Below are 19376 nucleotides of genomic sequence, written 5' to 3' on the forward strand. Positions count from 1 at the left end.
TCAATTAACTCCCTAGGAAAAAATCCCCAGAGCCTGATGGATTCAGAAATGAATTCTATCAAATATTTAAAGACCAATTAAGCCTAATATTATATAAACCATTTGGAAAACAGGCAAAGAAGTCCTGCCAAATTCTTTTTATGACACAAATATGGTGCTGATACCTAAGCAAGGAAGACTAAAAACAGAGAAAGAAAATTATAGTCCAATTTGCTTAACAAACATAGATGCAAAAATTATAAATAAAATACTAGCACGAAGACTATAGCAATATATCAGAAGTAATAACCAAACTAGGCATTCAGGGTTGGGTTTACATTCAGAAGACGTTTAGTATAATTGACTCCATCATTAACCAAACTAACAGAAATCACATGGTTATTTTAACAGAGTCAAATAAAGCCTTCAACAAAATACAACATGTATTTCTATTAAAACACTAGGAAGGATAGCAATGAATAGATGATTTCTTAAAATGATAAGTAGTATCTATCTATAGCCATCAGCAAGTATCATATGCAATGAGGATAAATTAGAAGGTTTTCTGATGAGAGCAGTAGTGAAGCAAGGATACCCATTACCACCAATATTATTTAATATAGTACTACAAATTCTAGCATGAGCAATAAGATAAGAAAAAGAAATGGAAGGAATTAAAGTAGGCATAAGGAAACTAAACGATCACTCTTTGCAGATGACATGATGGAATACTTAGAGCATCCTAGAGAATCAACTAAAAGACTTGAAAAATAACTTTTGCAAAGATGTAGGATATAAAATAAACCCACAAAAATCATCTGCATTTGCCTGGTGATCAGAGGCTTTAGTCCTGGGCAGATGTTGGTTCTATGAGCATTCCCTGGGTTAAACTGAATATGCCTCACCGGAACTGGAATGGAAGGGTCGGACCACGAGGCCACACTCTCCCCCTGGCTCGATTTCCGGAAGTTGCCTTCAGAATCGCTGGCCGTGAGGCTGTTTCGTTGGCCTGCGGGGGGATGGGCTGCCGCTTCCCCAAGCTCCGAGAGTACAGACTTTCACTGAGACTTGGATAGCAGGATCCAGCCCGTGAGGCTGTCTTGCCCGCCCTGAGGGTTGCTGTTGTTTTGACCAGCTCTCTGCAGCGGAGGCCCCAGGCAGTAACTTTCACCTGGACTGGGACTTGGGTAGAAGACCCTGAGGGTTGTTGTTCCTCAGACCCTGCTCTCTGAGCCCGGCGCGGCTGCCGCTTCCGGGAGCCTTGGACTCTGCGCTCCTACCCCTGAGGTCCGAGGGATCTCGGGTTCTGGCTTTTAAGGGGAGCCGTACCTTTTGAACCGGGTCCAGGTCCAGGAGGAGGGTTCCCAGGGTCTGTGCTGTTGATCGTTTTGAATTTCGGCGCCTTAGGAGCTTCTAGTTTGAGATTGGTCGGGAAGGGTTTTCCGGAGATCTGAACTTCAGCTTTCTCTAAGCCGCCATCTTAACCGGAAGTCCTCAATCATCTGCATTTGCTTATGGTTTTCTTGTACATTGTCACTTGCATGTTGTCATTTCACTATGAACTCCTGGAGAACAGGAACTGTCTTTTACCCTTCTTTGTGTCCCCAGAACTTGGCCCAGTGCCTGGCACATAGTGGGCACTTAATAAATTTATTGTTACTAACTGCACTGAAATGAAATAGAGTAAAAAGAAGTATGGGTTTCATGAATATGTTAGAAGGAAGAGGAGGGATTCTAGTGAATCAGGCAGGTTCATCCAAGATTGGTGAGGAACGACATTGGACTTTGACCCCACAGATGAAGCCTTGAATCCCAAATCACTCCTCTGCTACCTGGACAGATACTAGGCTCTTCCTACGAAAGAGAAGGGCCATAGTTTGAGACAGAGCCCAATTATCCGTTTCTGAGGCCTATTCGCACAACTGTTTTCCACCTCTAGCAGCTTCCCCAATCAGTCCATTTCTGAAGGGAGAGGGGCACATAGAGCCCACTCAGGGAGACAGTCCATCCTTGCTGTGGGAAGAGTGAATTTCCCAGAGTCCAGGATCTAGAATAAATTATGGGAGTGCAAAGGGCTTCTGCTCTGCAGAAATCATTCTCAGCAAAGAGAGGAAGGCAGCCCATCACATCACCAACATCAGAACAGTCATTTATACTACTTATACTGCAGCCTCAGAATAATTTCTACCACTGGAGCCATGGTTGGGGAGAGAGAATCTGGTCCCAGCTGTTTTCCTGAAGCTTCTCCCCTCTTCTGGATGTCCTCCCTCCCTCTCTCCTTCTCCTCTGAGAAGGGCATGCTGCCCATCCAGATAATGTGGAGAAGGTGGCAATGGTGGAGGCTGCAGGATGTTCTTTACTTCCTGACAGTCTTTTGCTCTGGAGCCATTGGACAGTTCCCTTCTTTTAGCTAGAATGAACTGAGTCTACAACAAACCAGGTTTCTGAAGATGTCAGATCTCTCTGAATATGTTCCTCAGTCCCCAGGATCTTTTTGCTTCTTTGTTTTTAGTCCCAGGGGCTCTTGGAAGAAATGGCAGTGTCAAACCTGGAGCCCTCACATTTCAGAGGGTCCCTGAACTTGGAGGAGAAAAAAACCACACCACATCCCTATTTACACTAAGCTTTACTTTCTTTTATAGAAATCCCCTGTATTTTTTATGCATTTACAAACATTAGTCTGAGGAGTCCAGGGACTTCACCAGGCTAGCCAAGGAACTCAGGAATCCACAAGAAACCTTACAAGAAGCCTGGCCTAGAGAGAGGTGTCACTGTGTCAGTGAAGGAATGCTTGATTGGCATTAGCTGTGTGATCTTAGGGAAGTCACTTAGCCTTTCTGGTTCTGTTTCCTTATTTGTAAAATGAAGGTTTGATGCTTGCTCTTTCTACCTGACCACTTCCAGTAGGATTATTGTTGTTCATTCATGTCTGACTCTTCATAACCCCATGTAGTGTTTTCTTAGCACTGATACGGGAATGGTTTGCCATTTCCTTCTCTGGGTGCTTTGACAGGTGAGAAGCTTAAGCAAGCTAGTATCATATATCTAGCTGGATTTGAACTCAAATCCTTCTGAATCTGGACCCCGAATTGTATCCCCTGAATCCCCTAACTATCCTTAGAATGGTGTATAAATGTCACCTCAAATGCCTACTTTAGGGGACAGGCATTTCTGAAGCATCTGTTATATGCCAAGCACTGTCTTAGGCACAGGGGAGCCAAAAGCACAAAGCAAACAGTTTCTGTCCTGAAAGAACTCTGTCTACTGTGGGAAAAGTGAACACAGATGAGTAACTACAAAACAAGAATGATGAGTCATTTCAGTTTCTGTCATGGGTGGAGAAGAATATGGAATTCCCCAGTCACCTGCCAGGTAAAAGCAGAATTCCCTTTGCCTTGTCCCAGTGAAACTATGATAACGGTGACTTCTAACAGGAACCAAAGAACCACCCATTCTGTGGCTTACGAGATCCCCAAACTAGGAATGGGAATACGAAGGGATTGGCAATTCTTTCTGGTAGGGATGGCAAGACCTCTCCCCAAACTCTTCCAAATGTATTAGCTGGCTCTGTCTTTGTCTTCTGTGCCAGAATTTGCCATGAATAGGACTTAGATATTTCTGAGAAAATATCTCCTTCTTTCCCCTTTAAAATGAATGTAAATACAAAAAAGCTTCAATAAACATATTTTTAAAGGATCCTATTAAGTTTTCCTGCTTGCCACATCATGCTGTCAATTCAGGTGGAATTTTTAAGCCTATGAAATCTTAGGATCACTTGCAAATAAAAAATAGCGATACAAGACACCCCCATTACACACACACACACACACACACACACACACACACACACACACTCTCTCTCTCTCTCTCTCTCTCTCACACACACATTCCAAAATACAAATAAAACTGAAAAGCAAACATTTAAAACCTCTCTTACCTGTATATGCTGAATAAGTTTTTCATCCTCTGGTACATTTGGGTCAATTGCAATGACCACGTCTTCATAGCCATTGCCATTGAGCTTAATGAGGGATGCACCTGCTCCCCGAAGCAGAAATAGAGTCAGGATTAAAACAAGCATCTTAAATGACACCATGACTGGTGCTGCGTTCTGTTCTTCCTTGGCCTAAAAAGCCTCTCTAGGAAACTTACTTCCTTTTGTCCCTCTATATATGCTCTTCAAAGTTAGCACCAACATACTGAACTCTGACCTCACTTCCAATGAAATACGACTCTAGTGTTTTGTTTTTCTCCTGCCAGAAATGACTCACCTCAATCACACTTAAAAAAAGGTTTTTTTTTTTGGGCTTGTTTATGATCACCACTAAGGAACATTGCCCAAAGCAAATACTAATCATATATATATATATATATATATATGTGTGTGTGTGTGTGTGTGTGTGTGTGTGTGTGTGTGTGTGTGTGTGTGTGTAGGAGGAAGAGGTGGATGACAAAAACCCTCTGTCTTGCCACTACACTTCAGTGTCTCTAGAAGGGGAATGAGGACAACAACTTTGTATGACTCGGCTATATTTAAATCCAATTCACAATATACTCTCCTGGGTCCTTTTCAAAATGAAGGATGAACATACTGGCAATGGACTTTAAGAGCTCGGGGTCATCCACTGCATGGCTAAGAAATCATAATGGTGGAGATTATTGTTAATAATAAGGATAATGATCAATTTAAAATTATGACTACTTTTTAAAGTGTTCAGAATTTATTGTAAATATATTACTTTCCAGGTTTGGTGAAGAATAATGTGTATTTTCATTAGAATATTAATGACTTTTAATGTTGGGTATTTGGGAAATTAAATTATACTATGAATGTTATGATAATATACTGTTCAGTGACTTTATAACATGGGAAAGAAAACTGATCACAATAACAAAAATAACACATCTAAATAGGACAAAAGTTCTTAATCTGGGGTCCACGGAGAGATTTCAGGGAGTCCAAAAACTCCAATGGAAAAATAAATGACATCTTTATCCTCACTATCCTACACCTGAAACTGAATTTCCTTCCATTATTTAAAACCAGGATTCTGAGAAATCCATCGGTGTTGTTTTGTTTTTTTTTGTTTTGTTTTTACCAGATTGCCAAAGGAACCCAAGAAACAAAAAGTTCAAGAACCTGCCATGAAATAGATTTCACATCTGCTGTGCCTTTTTCTGAATATTGTTATTATCTCACTGGATCCTAACCACAATCCCATGAGGAAGATACTAGTATTCATTCAATGGACTGTCCATTCATGACTCATTGAAGCACCTCCTCTATCCTATACCCTAGGCTAGGTGGAAGGTCTGGATAGAAAGTCACAATGATTTTCTCTATGCAGCAAACAGGATCATAAAAAGAAAAATGTATCTGAAAAGAGGGAAAGAAGAAAATGGAGTCACAGGAATCAGCTTCCCTGGTCAGGAGGTGATGGGGACATTGGACTTCCTATGTTGAAGAAAGGTTTCCCATAGACTTGAACAAGTCAGCCAGATATGACTGCCATTCCTTGTGCCTGCCAGCCTGTTACAGGCTGGACTTTGCCCTATGGCTTCATCTTTCATTGCTGCTTCTCCTGACCTATGCCTTCACTGGCAGCTTCTGCCCATTGAGACCACTGGGGCTCTGGAGTTGGAAGCTTTGAGACTGATCTCAAATCTTGGTTCAGTCACTGATTCACTCCGACTCTGTGCAAGTCCCTTAACCCTTGCTTATCCTGATCGTGGGGTTCAGGGGCCAGTTCTTCAAATCCTTTTCCTATTAGCTGATCTGGCCAAAACTTTTGGTAATTGACCAATGAGATATTGAGTATGAATTCCAATCTTCAAACGAAAAGTATATTAATTTGTTTGTTGATTTATAAACCATATAGAACCATGAGATGTAGAATGTGGGACGCATTTCTAGCTCATAATAAATCCATTGAGATGAGTTGAGAATATAGTCCTCAGTACCACCCCACAATGAACAAATACATGTATTCTAAAGAGGAAAATGGAACAGGGTCCATTTTCCAGATCCTGTTGAGTTGGAAGACTGTAATAAGGGCCCCTAAAGCCAAGCGAGCCTTGTGAAAAGAATCAGGGAAATGGAAAGAGAAAAAAAAATGGGCTGAGAGACCTTTCTACAAATGTTCCATAACACTGTCCCCCCTCCCTACTCTTCCCAGTGAGGCTTCAAACCAGCAGCAGCAGCTGGGAGTGGGGAGTGGGAGCAGCTGAGAACATTCAATCCCATGGAGTTGTTGTGAAGATCAAACGAGATAAAGGGTTTAAATTTCTCTCTCTCTATAAAAGCATTTTGCAAACATTAAATTGCTATTTAAATGTTATTATCATTATTATTAAGAGGGAGGAAATTGACTGCCTGGCCAAATCCTGCCTCAGCTGTTAAATAGCTGGTGACCTTTAGGTAAATCATGTCTCTCCTGACCTCAGTTTCCTCATCTGTAAAAGGAAGAGGTTAGGTGGACAGCCTCAGGGCCCTTCCAGTTCTCAATCTATGCTCCCAAGGTGCCAAATTGTAGTGGTTGAAGGAGGTTGAACATTTCTCCAAACTAGAGAGCACAGGTCCAGATTCCTTCCATTCCACCCCACCAGTCCCCAAGCTTCTGATTTAACCAAAGTCATCTTTTAAGTCTAGAAAAAGTAATCTCTCCTCTGGCTGCTGCATAGACTATTCTCTCAGCTCCCCCTGGAGGCCTTGAGAAGACAGAGCCATGTCACCATGCTGAGCCTATCCAAATCTGATGGAGGCAGAAAGAAGGTGGGTTGGGGATCCCAAAGGCCTGCTCCCCTAGCAACTGAATACAGACTCTTGGATCCCAGACACACACCACATTGCTGTGCCCTCCTTAAAATGTCTAGCACACAGGAAAGAGAGTTGATTTTCTAAGGATCTTCAAATCCAGGCTCTTTTTTCAAAATCCAAATCCAAATTTCAAATCCAAACTTCTTTTCCTTTAGGGGTAAACTAAGCAGGATGAACAAGATGACATAATAAGTCTTCTACTTCTAGCATTTCCCAGTTCAATTTGGCTATTGGTGTACAAGGAGAATGGGCCAGTGGTCTACTGAGATGCTGTATTCTCTAGATGGGCTGGCCCTCTGGCTCTTTTTCAAATAGAGTAGAAGAAAACTCTAGTTTTTAGAGGGTGTCAGTGAGTTGAGTTCTGCCTGGTTAATGGGAGCACTCCAAATGCCTTCCCTCTTATACAGCATGATTGTGAGGCCCTCTACCATCCATATCAGTAGCTATTTGAAACCAGAGTGAACATGCTCATTGAAAGATCATATTTGAAGTTAAACTTCTTTGGGGAATTTTTTCTCATTTTTTTCTCATTTCATAAAATAGCAAATATTAGAAAGTATAATTTGATGTTTTTATATCATATTGAATGGGTTTCCTAGTTTATCAAATGTTGACTATACCAAATAAAACACCCAAACATAAATAAATAATTTATAAATGTAATAAGTATTAGATAGAAGTTGCTTGTTTTAGTAGACTTTTGAACTTGGAGTCAGGAAGATCTGAGTTCAGATCCCAACCTTGACACCAGCTGAGTTACCTTGAGTTAGCCTTTGTGCCCCAGTCAATTCTCTAGGCCTTAACAACTAGGTCATCGATGGGTTATTTGCTACTAGAGGGAGATAAAGGGAGTTCTGACACTGGGAGTATTCTATATTGAGGAAATCTTGAATTCATGTATTCAGATCTTTTTGGCATACAACAACATCTGCATGTAAAATATCAATATAAGTAGGATGAATTGTTTTGTTGCTTCCTTAAAATTATAAACTACAGTAAGGCCCTGAGTGCTCTGCTTTCATAGGATCAGAGATTTAGAAACCGAAAGGACCTCAGAGGCACCAAGTACAATCTCCTCATTTCATAGACCAGGTGAAGGGTTAATTAAGGGAAGTTAAGGGACTTGCCCAACATGCATTTTTTTATCTTATATGTTACGTGTTATTTCTTTGACTCTTTAATACAGATCTTAAAGCATTCAAATTGTTATCCTTGTGACTATTAAACTATTTTTAAACTAGGGAAATTAAAATGGAGAAACAATAAGCAATTGGAACACTAGACCTCATGTCAATCAGTAAGAAGGAGAAGTTGGCATCTTTAGAGTCAAATGTGAGTCAGCTCCCCATCCATCCTGCTGTTCCCAGACCTGACTTTCTAACTATACTTCACTCATCTCTTGAATTGTTATAACATTATTGTGTAATAGGACAAAAGGACAGTGACTCCTAGGAGCCAAGTAATTTATCAAAGATCAGGAAAGGGAGTTGGCTTGGTATTGAAGTCAAATGAAATAAACATTAATGTAGGGTTGATCACCAAGAGGGAAAAGTGAGCAGAGATTATGCATTTGGGGGAGGGGAAGGCGGGACAGAGGGAGGATACTAATCCATATTAAGTTTATACTTCAGAAGTCACAGGTTCAAATCCAAAGATTCCAAGAACATGAGGTCATACTATTTCGAACTAGAAGGTATCCTAGAGATCAGTTAGTGCTAACAACATATCTGTAAAATGATGATGATGATGATAGTACTCACTTAACATTTATTTGAATAGAAAAGGGTTTTGTAAATATTTATTTTGTATCTGGTTCTGTGCTGAGAGCTATCGATGCAGAATAAAAAGCTAGAGTCCTGGCCCTCAAAGAACTTCTATTCTATTAGGGAAAGATAACAGGGGGGTGGTGACCAGGAACTCAACACTTTTTCACACTTCAAGGGACACTTTTCACTTCCTCCAGGAGCCAGCCTTCCCATGGTTGTATAAAGTACAAACCTATCCCTTTCTGCATCTCACCATCAACTCTTCAAGGCAAACTGTATCCTATGTACAGTAGCAGTGCAGATGCTGGAGGGTGAATCTCTCAGCTCTCTCAGTATACCCAAACTCCTCCTGAAGCACTTCATAGATATGGGGCAGGAGAGGAAGGAAGGCTTCCCCTGTATTTCAAGGTAAGAGACCTGCCACTACCTCCACCCCCTGTTTTTCTTTTTCTTTTTCTTTGGGCACAGTTAACCTTACAGAATGAGATGCTTTGCAATGTCCATCACAGATCTCAGTATATGCATTTATTTTTAGCTTCCAAACCATTGCCTCTTCTAAACTTCCCTCTCTTTTTCAAAGACATCATTATACTTCAAATCTCCTGAGTTTTCAACCTTATCTCTGATGCTTCCATTCAACTGAAACTCCCTCTTCTAAGTTACCAGAGGGTCTCTTAATTGCCAGATAGGATGCTCTTTTCTCAGTGCTCATTGATCTTGACTTCTCAGCAATGTGTTATTGTTCTGCCTTGATGTTTTTATTTGTACCTGATTTGGATTTTAGTGGAGCAGAGTTGTACCAACATCAGCCTCATTCTCTTCCAGCGTCTTGAAGTCTAGAGCCTGAAATCTAGAGGCAAGACAAAAGTCAAGACAGCTGATGATGGACTAAGGCAAAGTGGATGACCTTGGTATCTTGGATGTGTGACCAAGCTCTATGCACTCAACAGTGCCTGCTTCAGCTGCTTTCATGGTTATTGGAATAAATTCTTCTCATCTGCTTTTTCAGCTGGGAGAAGTCTTCACATACTTGGGGGTAGACACCCCTAACTCACCATTGGTTTGAGGCCTGTTGGTTACCCTCAAAAGGTTTAGCCTCTTTGCCTAGACTGTTTTACCTGGGTTTAGCCACTATGTGTACCACAGCTTCTTGGAGCCACAGGTGAGAATTGGGTAAGAAATGGATAACAAAAGTGGATGAGCAGTCCTGAAAAGGGCTCAGCAAGCCCTCTCACCAGAGCTGCTAGTCTTCCCTGAACCCTTCATACTCCCCAGTATGATAGCAATATGTATACAGAGGCACATATGATATGTATATATATTTGCATTGTATATATCAGCAATATATGGTGCTACTGATTACTCTCTTCTCATAAATATTCTCTCTCCTTTCTGAGATTTGCTACAAGTTATGTAGGTGTTTCACTTATAACAATGCTCATAACTTTACACTTAAAACTTGGAAATTCTCTGAAGCATAGCCAGCTCAGACGAGAGGAGATCCCTCTTCCCAGAGAGAGGGCTATTTTCTCTACTAGAATGGACTTTTGAGTCTTCATAATGGAAGAACAAAAGATAGTGCTAAAAGAGATGTTTTTATACCAATTTATTTCAAATGATGGCTACAGAGGTTTTCTCTAATTGAGGAAGTTAATAAAAGGAGAGCATCTTTTTTTCTTCACCTTCTTAGAAGTAGCCTACTTGGTGGTTCTTCAGGTGCGCTGTCTGAGAGCTGCCTCTAAATTCTCTTACTGAGACTTTCAATGTTGATTTAAAGGCAATGACCCATAACTTAGTCGTATAAGTGAACATATACATGAAGAAGAACAGTTTGTTGAAGACAATTTTTTGAAAAACATGGAGGACATATGTAGAATGTATGCTGAAACTTCAAAAGAAGACTAACTTAGTGAGAAGTATTCATTGGGTTAAGTATTCACTTTTCTCCAGAATTCACTATCAAGACTTCCTCTGCCATGCTGCAATAGCCTTCCCACACTGGAAGCTCATTCTGCCCCTTTGGTCTCTCACCCTGGAATTATATTCCTCTTTATGGTCCCTTCCTTTGATTGGTGAATTCTTCTCAGAACCTCCATTTTTAAAGAAAGTTCCCAGGCCAACCATGACTTTTTTCCTCTCCTGGCTCCACTTAATAATCTCTAGACTTTTCCCACCATCTTTGTAGTTCCTTCACTCCTCCCTTTGCCCCAATATTTAATCTTCCCCCAATAGAATGTAAACTTCTGGAGAGCATGGACTCTTTATTTCTGCTTTTATTCACATTCCTAGCACTTACCATAGTGCCTGGCACATTATTAGGCACCTAATAAATGCTTTCAACTTGTCCTGACTTGTCAGGAATTGCCCCTCCTCATTCCTTATTCTTTGTGTTTTAACTGAGAATAAAATGAATGGATAATGGTACCTTGATAAATGTACTGTATGTCATGTTTTAGTTTGCTGTTGAAGGCCATAATTCTTTACCTAAATGGAAAAGATTGCTTTTAAAATACTGGCAGAATTCACTGTGTGCCCAGCAGACCAATATATATACTTCAGTTGCCTATGGAAAAAAATAGCTGATATTATAAACAGAAATTTGATTTCAGTTCAGGGCTTATGGGCTTTGTCAACCCCAGAGGTCAGAATATCCTCTGAAATTATCCAAAATTTCAGTGGACAAATTTGACATGATTGGTTCTTCCTATATATGGTGCAGTTTCTCCAAAATTAGAATAGGAACAAGGCTTGAACCTGGGATTTCATTGGCATAGGGGACTCATGAAGCAAGAACCCCCTCTACTAATGCAATTCACTAATCAACACATGGTAGTTAATGTCCACAGCAACTAAGTGTTCAATAAAGCCAAAGACCCAAGCTTTGGGAAAACAACTCACTATTTGATAACAACTGCTAGAAATGTGGAAAACAGTATAGAAGAAACTAGTCATAGACCAACATCTTGCACCATACACCAAGATAAAATAAAAAATAGATACGTGATCTAGAAATAAAGGGCAACACCATAAACAAATTAGGGGGAAATGGAAAAGTTTACATGTTAGACCCGTGGATAAGGGAAGAACTTCTAACCAAACAAGATAATTTTGTTTCTATTAAATAAAAAAGTTTTCATACAAATGAAGTCAATGCAATAAGAATAGATGGGTAACAACAAATTTGGAAAAAAAATTATAGCACGTGTCTCCAAAGCCTCATTTCTCAAATAGACAGAGAACTGAGTTAAATTTATAAGAATGCAAAGCATTGCCCCACTGGAAAAAAGTGTGAAAGGATATGAACCAGCAGTTATCAGAGAAGAAATTACAATTATCCATAATCATCTAAAAATGCTCCAAATCACTTTTGATTAGAGAAATGCAAATTAAAACAACTCTGAGATATCACTTCATACTCACCAGATTGACTAACATGACCAAAAAGGAAAAAGATAAATGTTGGAGGAGATCTGGGAAAATTGGGAAACTAATACACTGTTGGTAGTACTGTGAACTGATATAGCCATCTTAGAGAGTAATTTTGTCTACTCTTTCACCTAGAAATACCCCTACTGAATCTGTATCTCAAAGAAATCAGAGATCATGGAAAAGGCCCCGTTTGTACCAAAACAATGTTAGCAGCTTTTTGTTGTGGAAAAGAATTAGAAACTGAGAGTTTGTCCATCACTTGGGGAATGGAAGTACAAGTTGTATATGGTTGTAATGGAATATTATTTTGCCATAAGAAATAATAAACAGGATGAATTCAGAAAAACCTGCTCTGATAGAAAGTGAAGTGAACAAAACCAGGAGAAGAATTTATACAGTAACAGAAATATTATGTGATGGTCAACTGAGAAAGATGAAACCTTTAACAGCAAAACACATTTCCTAGATAACCACAAGGTGCTCATGATGAAAATGCTGTCCAAAGGCAAAGGAGGAAACACTGGAGTCTGAGTTTAGATCAAAGCACACCATCTTCCACTTTATTTCTGTCATGAGATTTTTATTGTGCATGTGATAAGTGTCTTCTATCATGACAGGAGCAATATTGAAATATGTATTGCATGAATGATAACCTATATCTATATTTACTGCCTTTTGGAGTGGGGTGAAGGGAGAGAGAGAGAGAAATTTTGAATCCTAAAATGTCAGAAAACAATTGTCAAATTTGTTTCTACATGTAACTGAAAAATAATTAATTTAAAAAAGAAAAAAGAATGTATATAGCAAAAAAAATAACAGTTATATGCAACACTGTTAATAGATTTATTTTACTCAGAGTATACACAGCTGTTTACCTTTTATGCATTTTATTTGCAAGACTCTGTGACATTTAGAACTTTTCCCAAAGTAGAAAGAAATCCCTTCAGAGATCATAGTTTTCCCTTCAGGGAAGCACAGCTTCGATTGCCACTTGTTGGAAATATTATAGAGGAAATCTTCCTTCGATTTAGGTTGGAATAGTCGGCCTCTGTGGTTTCTCCTAACAGATTCTGTGAACTTACAAAGAGAATATAATCCAAAACCTCAAGTATTCCTTATTCCCAAGGCATGGGGGCAACTTATAGTACAGCCTGGAATACAAGACTTCCCTGGGACACATAAAACTTAGAAAAACACAGAGTCACACTGTACGGCATAGCAGATTCCTGGAACTCATACTGTGAAGAGGCCTCAGGCAGTTCTCTCTCTTTTCATCCTCATTTAATTAATTCTGCAAATATGACATAATGGACCAGCCTTAGAGTGGCAGAGAGAGCCTTGGTACCTTCACTGAAGTGACTGGCAGACAATGCTTTCCCTTCCTCCCACATTTCAATTTCTATTATTCTCTGATTGACTAATACTCTTACCCCTGTAAATGTTGATACAGAGTTTGGCTGATTCTCAAGGATCATAAAATCTTAGTTGGATTTACCCTGCTATCCGCCCTGATTTTCATATAACGTGACTCTAAGTTTCAACATTTTCCTTGTTGTCCTGCTCAGGATATGCTACAGTTTGTTGATCAATGGCCCTTTTAAAACGCATCTCTGGGTATTCTATAGCCCAGTAGCACTGGCCTTCTTGGTCTTCCCTGCTCATGACACTCCACCTACCGACCTGATGATTTTTCATTATTTTCTATCTTCTCTAAATAATAGCGTTTTAACATTGCTTCCGCCAAATACCACCCCTGCTGTTTTTCCTTTAGGGTTCATGGATTTCCAGGCAGCTGTATCTAGGGATACAGGTCCCTGTTACGGGGCCCAAACCTGAGTATAAATTCCTGAAATAGATTTTGCTATCTCTGTAGTGTTATTGATTTATTTGATTATTTTATTGCCTATACTCACTCTACTAGTATATATGCATATATTTACCAGAGAACTTAATCACTTATTCACCAAGAGGAAGCAAGCATTCCCTCTGGAGCTATACTTTGTAGAAATTCTCAGGCCTAATAGCTTTCCCTCAATACTATAGGCTAACGTTACCTGCCCTCAAAGAACTGAATGAGGATTTCGGGAAGGAAAAATAACAAGGAGAAAGTTCCTGGGAAATGTTGCCACTGAGAAAGGTGAGGGAGCTGAAGGGGATACATACCTCCTTGAAATGATGAAGAGTGAAATGAAAAGAACCAAGAGAACAGTATATATAGCAACAGAAATATTATTTGAAGAATAACTTGTCTATGTCCTCCTCCAGAGAAAGAACTAATAGAACTAATAAAAAGAATATTTTTATATATACAGTTTTTTTGTTTTTGTTTTTTTTTGCCAAATGATGCTTTCTCTAGTGTGAGGAGGGGAAGGAGGGAGATACCTGGGAACGTTTAAGGTAACAAATAAGCAAATAAATTTTAAAAATATATTAAAAAAGATTCAAATGAGAGCATTTTTTAAAAAGGGGAATACAGACTATGTCTGAACGTAGAATATCTTAGCATGAACATATCTTCTTTCATAAAGATACAAACAGTATTAGGCAGGAAACCAGGTTCTGTATACTCCCTCAAGCTTTATTGTTTAGATTTCAGAGTCTGAGATTTGATCTTCTGTCTCTCTTTGAAGCATGATTGTTCAAATACTCATCAGAAACGTTGCTTTTCCTTTGCATAGAAAAATGAATTGGAGATCAACTTGGATTGTTTTCCATTAAGCCTCCTTTCCTGGATTTCCAGAGTATAGCAAGAAGTTGGGAGAGAATTTCTTTTTTTTCCTTCAACACCCTCAGAAGCAAAAAATGGCAAATTGCAGGAGAAGCACAGTGTAAGCAAATAGTATGTCCTTATTCACGTAGACTACAGTTATTCGACCTCATTTTCTGTTTTCATTTCTGAGCACAGGACACGGGCTAGTGATACCGATCATCAGCCTCGAGGATTTTCTCCTGGGTAATCCTAAATTCCAAGTTAGAATTCAGGAATCAACCTCATAGAGAGATTTCCTCAAGAGTTTTCTTCTTAGACCAGTAAGATAATTGGCAAAGAAAGTGGGGGGGGATTACAGTTTCCCCAAGACCTGTTTTTGACAAACCCATACTTTTTCTTCATGATCACTTCCCTTCCTAATGGCTCATGACCCCACTGCTTCATCATAATACATTGTAGAATTTGTTAGGAATACCTCTTATGTCTATATTTTGTAGTTAGCAAACATGACCCTCTTCTATTAAAAAATAAAAACTGGAATATCTACCATTGTGCAGAACTGTGATATCTCTCTGTTTTCCATGATTGTTGAAGGTCAGAATATAAGCAAGCAGCTGAGAAATTCCATTTACCCGTTGTTGTTGTTGTTGTTTTGTACTACTTGGAATATAGTTTATTCTGGCCTGTAACTTGGAAATATTGAACACAGCAAAGTACCCTGAAAGTTACCTTAATTTTCAACTTCCTGCTAAATACTTTTCCCCCCATTCTTCCTGGTATGGGAATCACTCTCCAGATTTAACAGTTCTGCCTTCTCTCCAATGTTTATTATTATCATCCCTTTCCTTTGTCTCTTTCCATCTTCTTTTTGCTTTTAATACAGCTTTTAAAAAATCCTTTTGTAGTTTGAATTGTCAGTCCCAAATCATTTGGAGATTTGGGGTTCCTGCTATTCTTCCAGGGCTTGCTTTAAAAAAAATCATTTGTAACTTGTTCTCATTTCCATTTTCCACACATAGAAATAGAAGTAGGTGAGTGATTTTATGGTTTAGGGGATTCTTAGGGGAGAATCTTTCTCTACAAATGCACATCAGTGCCTTCTCAACAATTGCTAGTCTTGGAGTCTTTTAAGGGTAAGTGTTTTGCCAAGGGTCACAAAACTAGAATGTGACAGAGAAGTGAACTGTTTCTAGGTCTTCCTGGCTTTGAGGCTGGCTCTCTTGACACAATATCACAATATTTCATTTTTCTCTATACAATCTTTAATAAATTTGAGGTAGGGTCTGTATATCCACATCATTCTCATCTGACAACTCCTTTTGAACTCCATCCATCCACAGCTTTTCTCATTTGTCTGATTAAGTGATTGGCTTCTGCTATGAGAAAACCTCCTCCCAGAATTCTCTACTTCTCTCAAAGGCATCAACATTCTTCCATTCTTCCAGGTTCTTAGCCTTAGCATTCTTTTATTTTTTTTTAATTTTAAAATGTATTTTAAAATATTTTTCCATGACTACATAATTTATGTTCTCCCTTTCTTCTTCCCTCCTTCCTCCTGGTGCTGGTAATCAATTCCACTGGGTTATACATGTATTATCACTTGATACCTATTTCCACATAATTCACTTTTGTAATAATCCTTTTTCCCCTTTCTCTGCTAATTTTTTTCATTGTGAGTTATTTATTTTGTCAGTTTAGAACATTATTTCTTGGTTATAAGAATCTATTCTTTATCTCCCTTCCCTCCTCTCACCCTTCCCATAGCTGATGTGCAATTCCACTGGGTTTTGCATGAGTCCTTGATCAGAACCTATTTCCATGTTGTTGGTGTTTGCACTAGGATGTTCATTTAGAATCTACACCCCCAATCATATCCCCGCAACACATGTAATCAAGTAGTTGTTTTTCTTCAGTGTTTCTACTCCCACAGTTTTTCCTCTGAATGTGGATAGTGTTCTTGTAGATCCCTCCAAGTTGTTGAGGATCACTGCAATGCCACTAATGGAGAAGTCCATTACATTCAATTGTACCTCAGGGTATTAGTCTCTGTGTACAATGTTCTCCTGGTTCTGCTCCTTTTGCTCTGCATCAATTCCTAGAGGTCAGTCCAGTTCCCATGGAATTCCTCCAGTTTATTATTCCTTTGAACACAATAGTATTCCATCACCAACATATACCACAGCTTGTTCAGCCATTCCCCAATGGAAGTGTATCTCCTCATTTTCCACTTTTTTTTTTGCCACCACATAGAGTACAGCTATGAATATTCTTGTACAAGTCTTTTTCCTTATCTCTTTGGGGTATAAACCCAGCAGTTCTCTGGCTGACTGGATCAAAGGACAGAAAGTCTTTTTGCAACCTTTGAGCATAGTTCCAAATTGCCATCCAGAATGGCTGGATCAATTCACAACTCCACCATCAATGCATTTATGTCCTGACTTTGCCACATCCCCTCCAGCATTCATTATTTTCCATTGCTGTCATGTGAGCCAATATCCTAGGAGTGAGGTGATACCTCAAAGTTGTTTTGATTTGCATCTCTCTGATTATAAGAGATTTAGAACACTTTTCATGTGCTTATTAATAGTTTTGATTTCTTTGAGTGAAAATTGCCTATTCATATCCTTTGCCCATTTAGCAATTGGGGAATAGTTTGATTTTTTTATACAATCGATATAGCTCTTTTTAAATTTGAGTAATTAGACCTTTTTCAGAGGTTTTTGTTAAGTATATTGTTTCCCAATTTGTTGATCCCCTTCTAATTTTGGTTGCATTGGTTTTGTTTGTATAAAAACTTTTAATTAAATGCAATCAAAATTATTTACTTTACTTTTTTTTTCTAGCTCTTGCTTGGTTTTAAAATCTTTCCCTTCCCAAAGATCTGACATGTATACTATTCTGTGTTCACCTAATTTACTTATAGTTTCCTTCTTTATATTCAAGTCATTCATCCTTTCTGACTTTATCTTGGTGTAGGGTATGAGATGTTGATCTAAACCTAATCTCTCCCATATTCTCTTTCAATTTTCCCAGCAGTTTTTATCAAATAGTGAATTTTGGTCCCAAAAGCTGCGATCATTGGGCTTATATCATAGACTGTCTTGCTGAGGTCACTTACCCCTAGTCTATTCTACTGGTCTTCCTTTCTGTCTCTTAGCCAGCACCATATTGTTTTCATGACCACTGCTTTATAGTAGGGTTTGAGAGCTGGGATTGCAAGACCTCCTTCCTTTGCATTTTTTTCATGATTTCCCTGGATATCTTTGATCTTTTGTTCTTTGAAATGAGATTTGTTATGTTTTTTTTTCTAATTCAGTACAAATGTGTTTTGGTAGTTCAATGGGTATGGCACTAAATATAAATAAGTAAATTAATTTGGGTAGGATTGTCATTTTTATTATGTTAGTTTGTCCATCCCATGAGCAATCAATGTTTTTCCAATTGTTTAGATCTAGTTTTAATTGTGTGGAGAGTGTTCTGTAGTTGTGTTCATATAGTTCTTGTGTTTGTTTCAGCGGAGCGATTCCTAAGTATTGTACATTATCTAGGGTGATTTTAAATGGAATTTCTCTTTCTAATGCTTGCTGCTGAGATGTGTTGGAAATATATAGAAATGTTGCTAACTTATGTGGCTTTATTTTGTATCCTGCAACTTTGCTAAAGTTGTTGATTATTTCCACTAGCTTTTTACTTGATTCTTTAGGATTCTTTAAGTAGACCATCATATTATCTGCAAGGAGTGATAGCTTGGTCTCCTCATTGCCTATTGTAAACCTTAAAATTTCTTAGACTTATGAATGTTGGAAATTTCCCCATTGGGAAATCTCATACTGGAAAAAATTTCCTACTGATAGTAAGAACTCTATTGGAATGTGAAACCCCTTGGCATGGGAGGATCCTTCTCCTCCCTACCTAAGACTACTTTAGGACAAAAACCTTTTGCTAAACAATGGAAAGGGCTTTGACCTATGCTTAAGCATAGAACAGGAAGTTCTTTGAGTCATGATTGATTTTAGAATTGATACAATAGAGATACTTGGAATGACAGAACCAGGTCTTGAAACTACAATCTCCACCCTACTCAGAGTAAAAGGATATAGGAAGAGCTGCAGCAAGGATCAAGATTTAATTATTTGAGAATATGACCTTCAACAGACATGTGCAAAGGGGCATACTTCTGGGTGGTCCTGGGTTAAGCTAGAGCCACCATTGGCACAGGGAAGACATGGACAGTGATTTGTAGATGTGAGAAGTGAGGGGAGGGAACTTAGATGGTTTCCTTAAAGATAGCGGGGTCTGAGGACTGGGGGAGTTCGAGAGGTTTTGCTCTGAGAGGTTGTGCTCTGAGAAGTTTTGCTCTGAAGGAGTCTGAGGAGAGAGGTGCTGGAGGGAGAGCTCCTGGAGAGGTCTGAGAGGAGGGCTTACTCTGAAGGAGGCTGGAGGTGGAGGCCCCTGAGACTGTTTCTCCATTTTGGTCATGTGAGTGATAGGGACTGATCTCTTTTCTTTGCCTCAGCTATCTAAGGGCTTGGGCTTTTTGGCCCAGCCTAAACAGAGGAGGGTATTTAAGCTCTATTCCCTTCTCTCCCTTTTCTCTCTCTCTCTCTCTCTCTCTCTCTCTCTCTCTCTCTCTCTCTCTCTCTCTCATACCTTTCTTCCTCCTGTTTGTAATTAA

General features: G+C 39.1%; 1 protein-coding gene across 1 annotated transcript in view; it reads right to left on the minus strand.

Moving 5' to 3' along the window:
- The window catches only part of LOC100011294 (calcium-activated chloride channel regulator 1), a 59264-nt gene extending 55189 nt beyond the window's left edge, over positions 1-4075 (minus strand). Inside the window, exon 1 of the mRNA XM_056814606.1 lies at positions 3917-4075. Coding sequence (XP_056670584.1) covers positions 3917-4075 — 159 coding nt within the window. The remainder of the gene's footprint in view (positions 1-3916) is intronic.
- Between the last annotated feature and the right edge of the window lie 15301 nt (positions 4076-19376).

The sequence above is a fragment of the Monodelphis domestica genome, chromosome 2, assembly GCF_027887165.1.
Source record: "Monodelphis domestica isolate mMonDom1 chromosome 2, mMonDom1.pri, whole genome shotgun sequence".
NCBI classification, from domain to species: Eukaryota; Metazoa; Chordata; class Mammalia; order Didelphimorphia; family Didelphidae; genus Monodelphis; species Monodelphis domestica.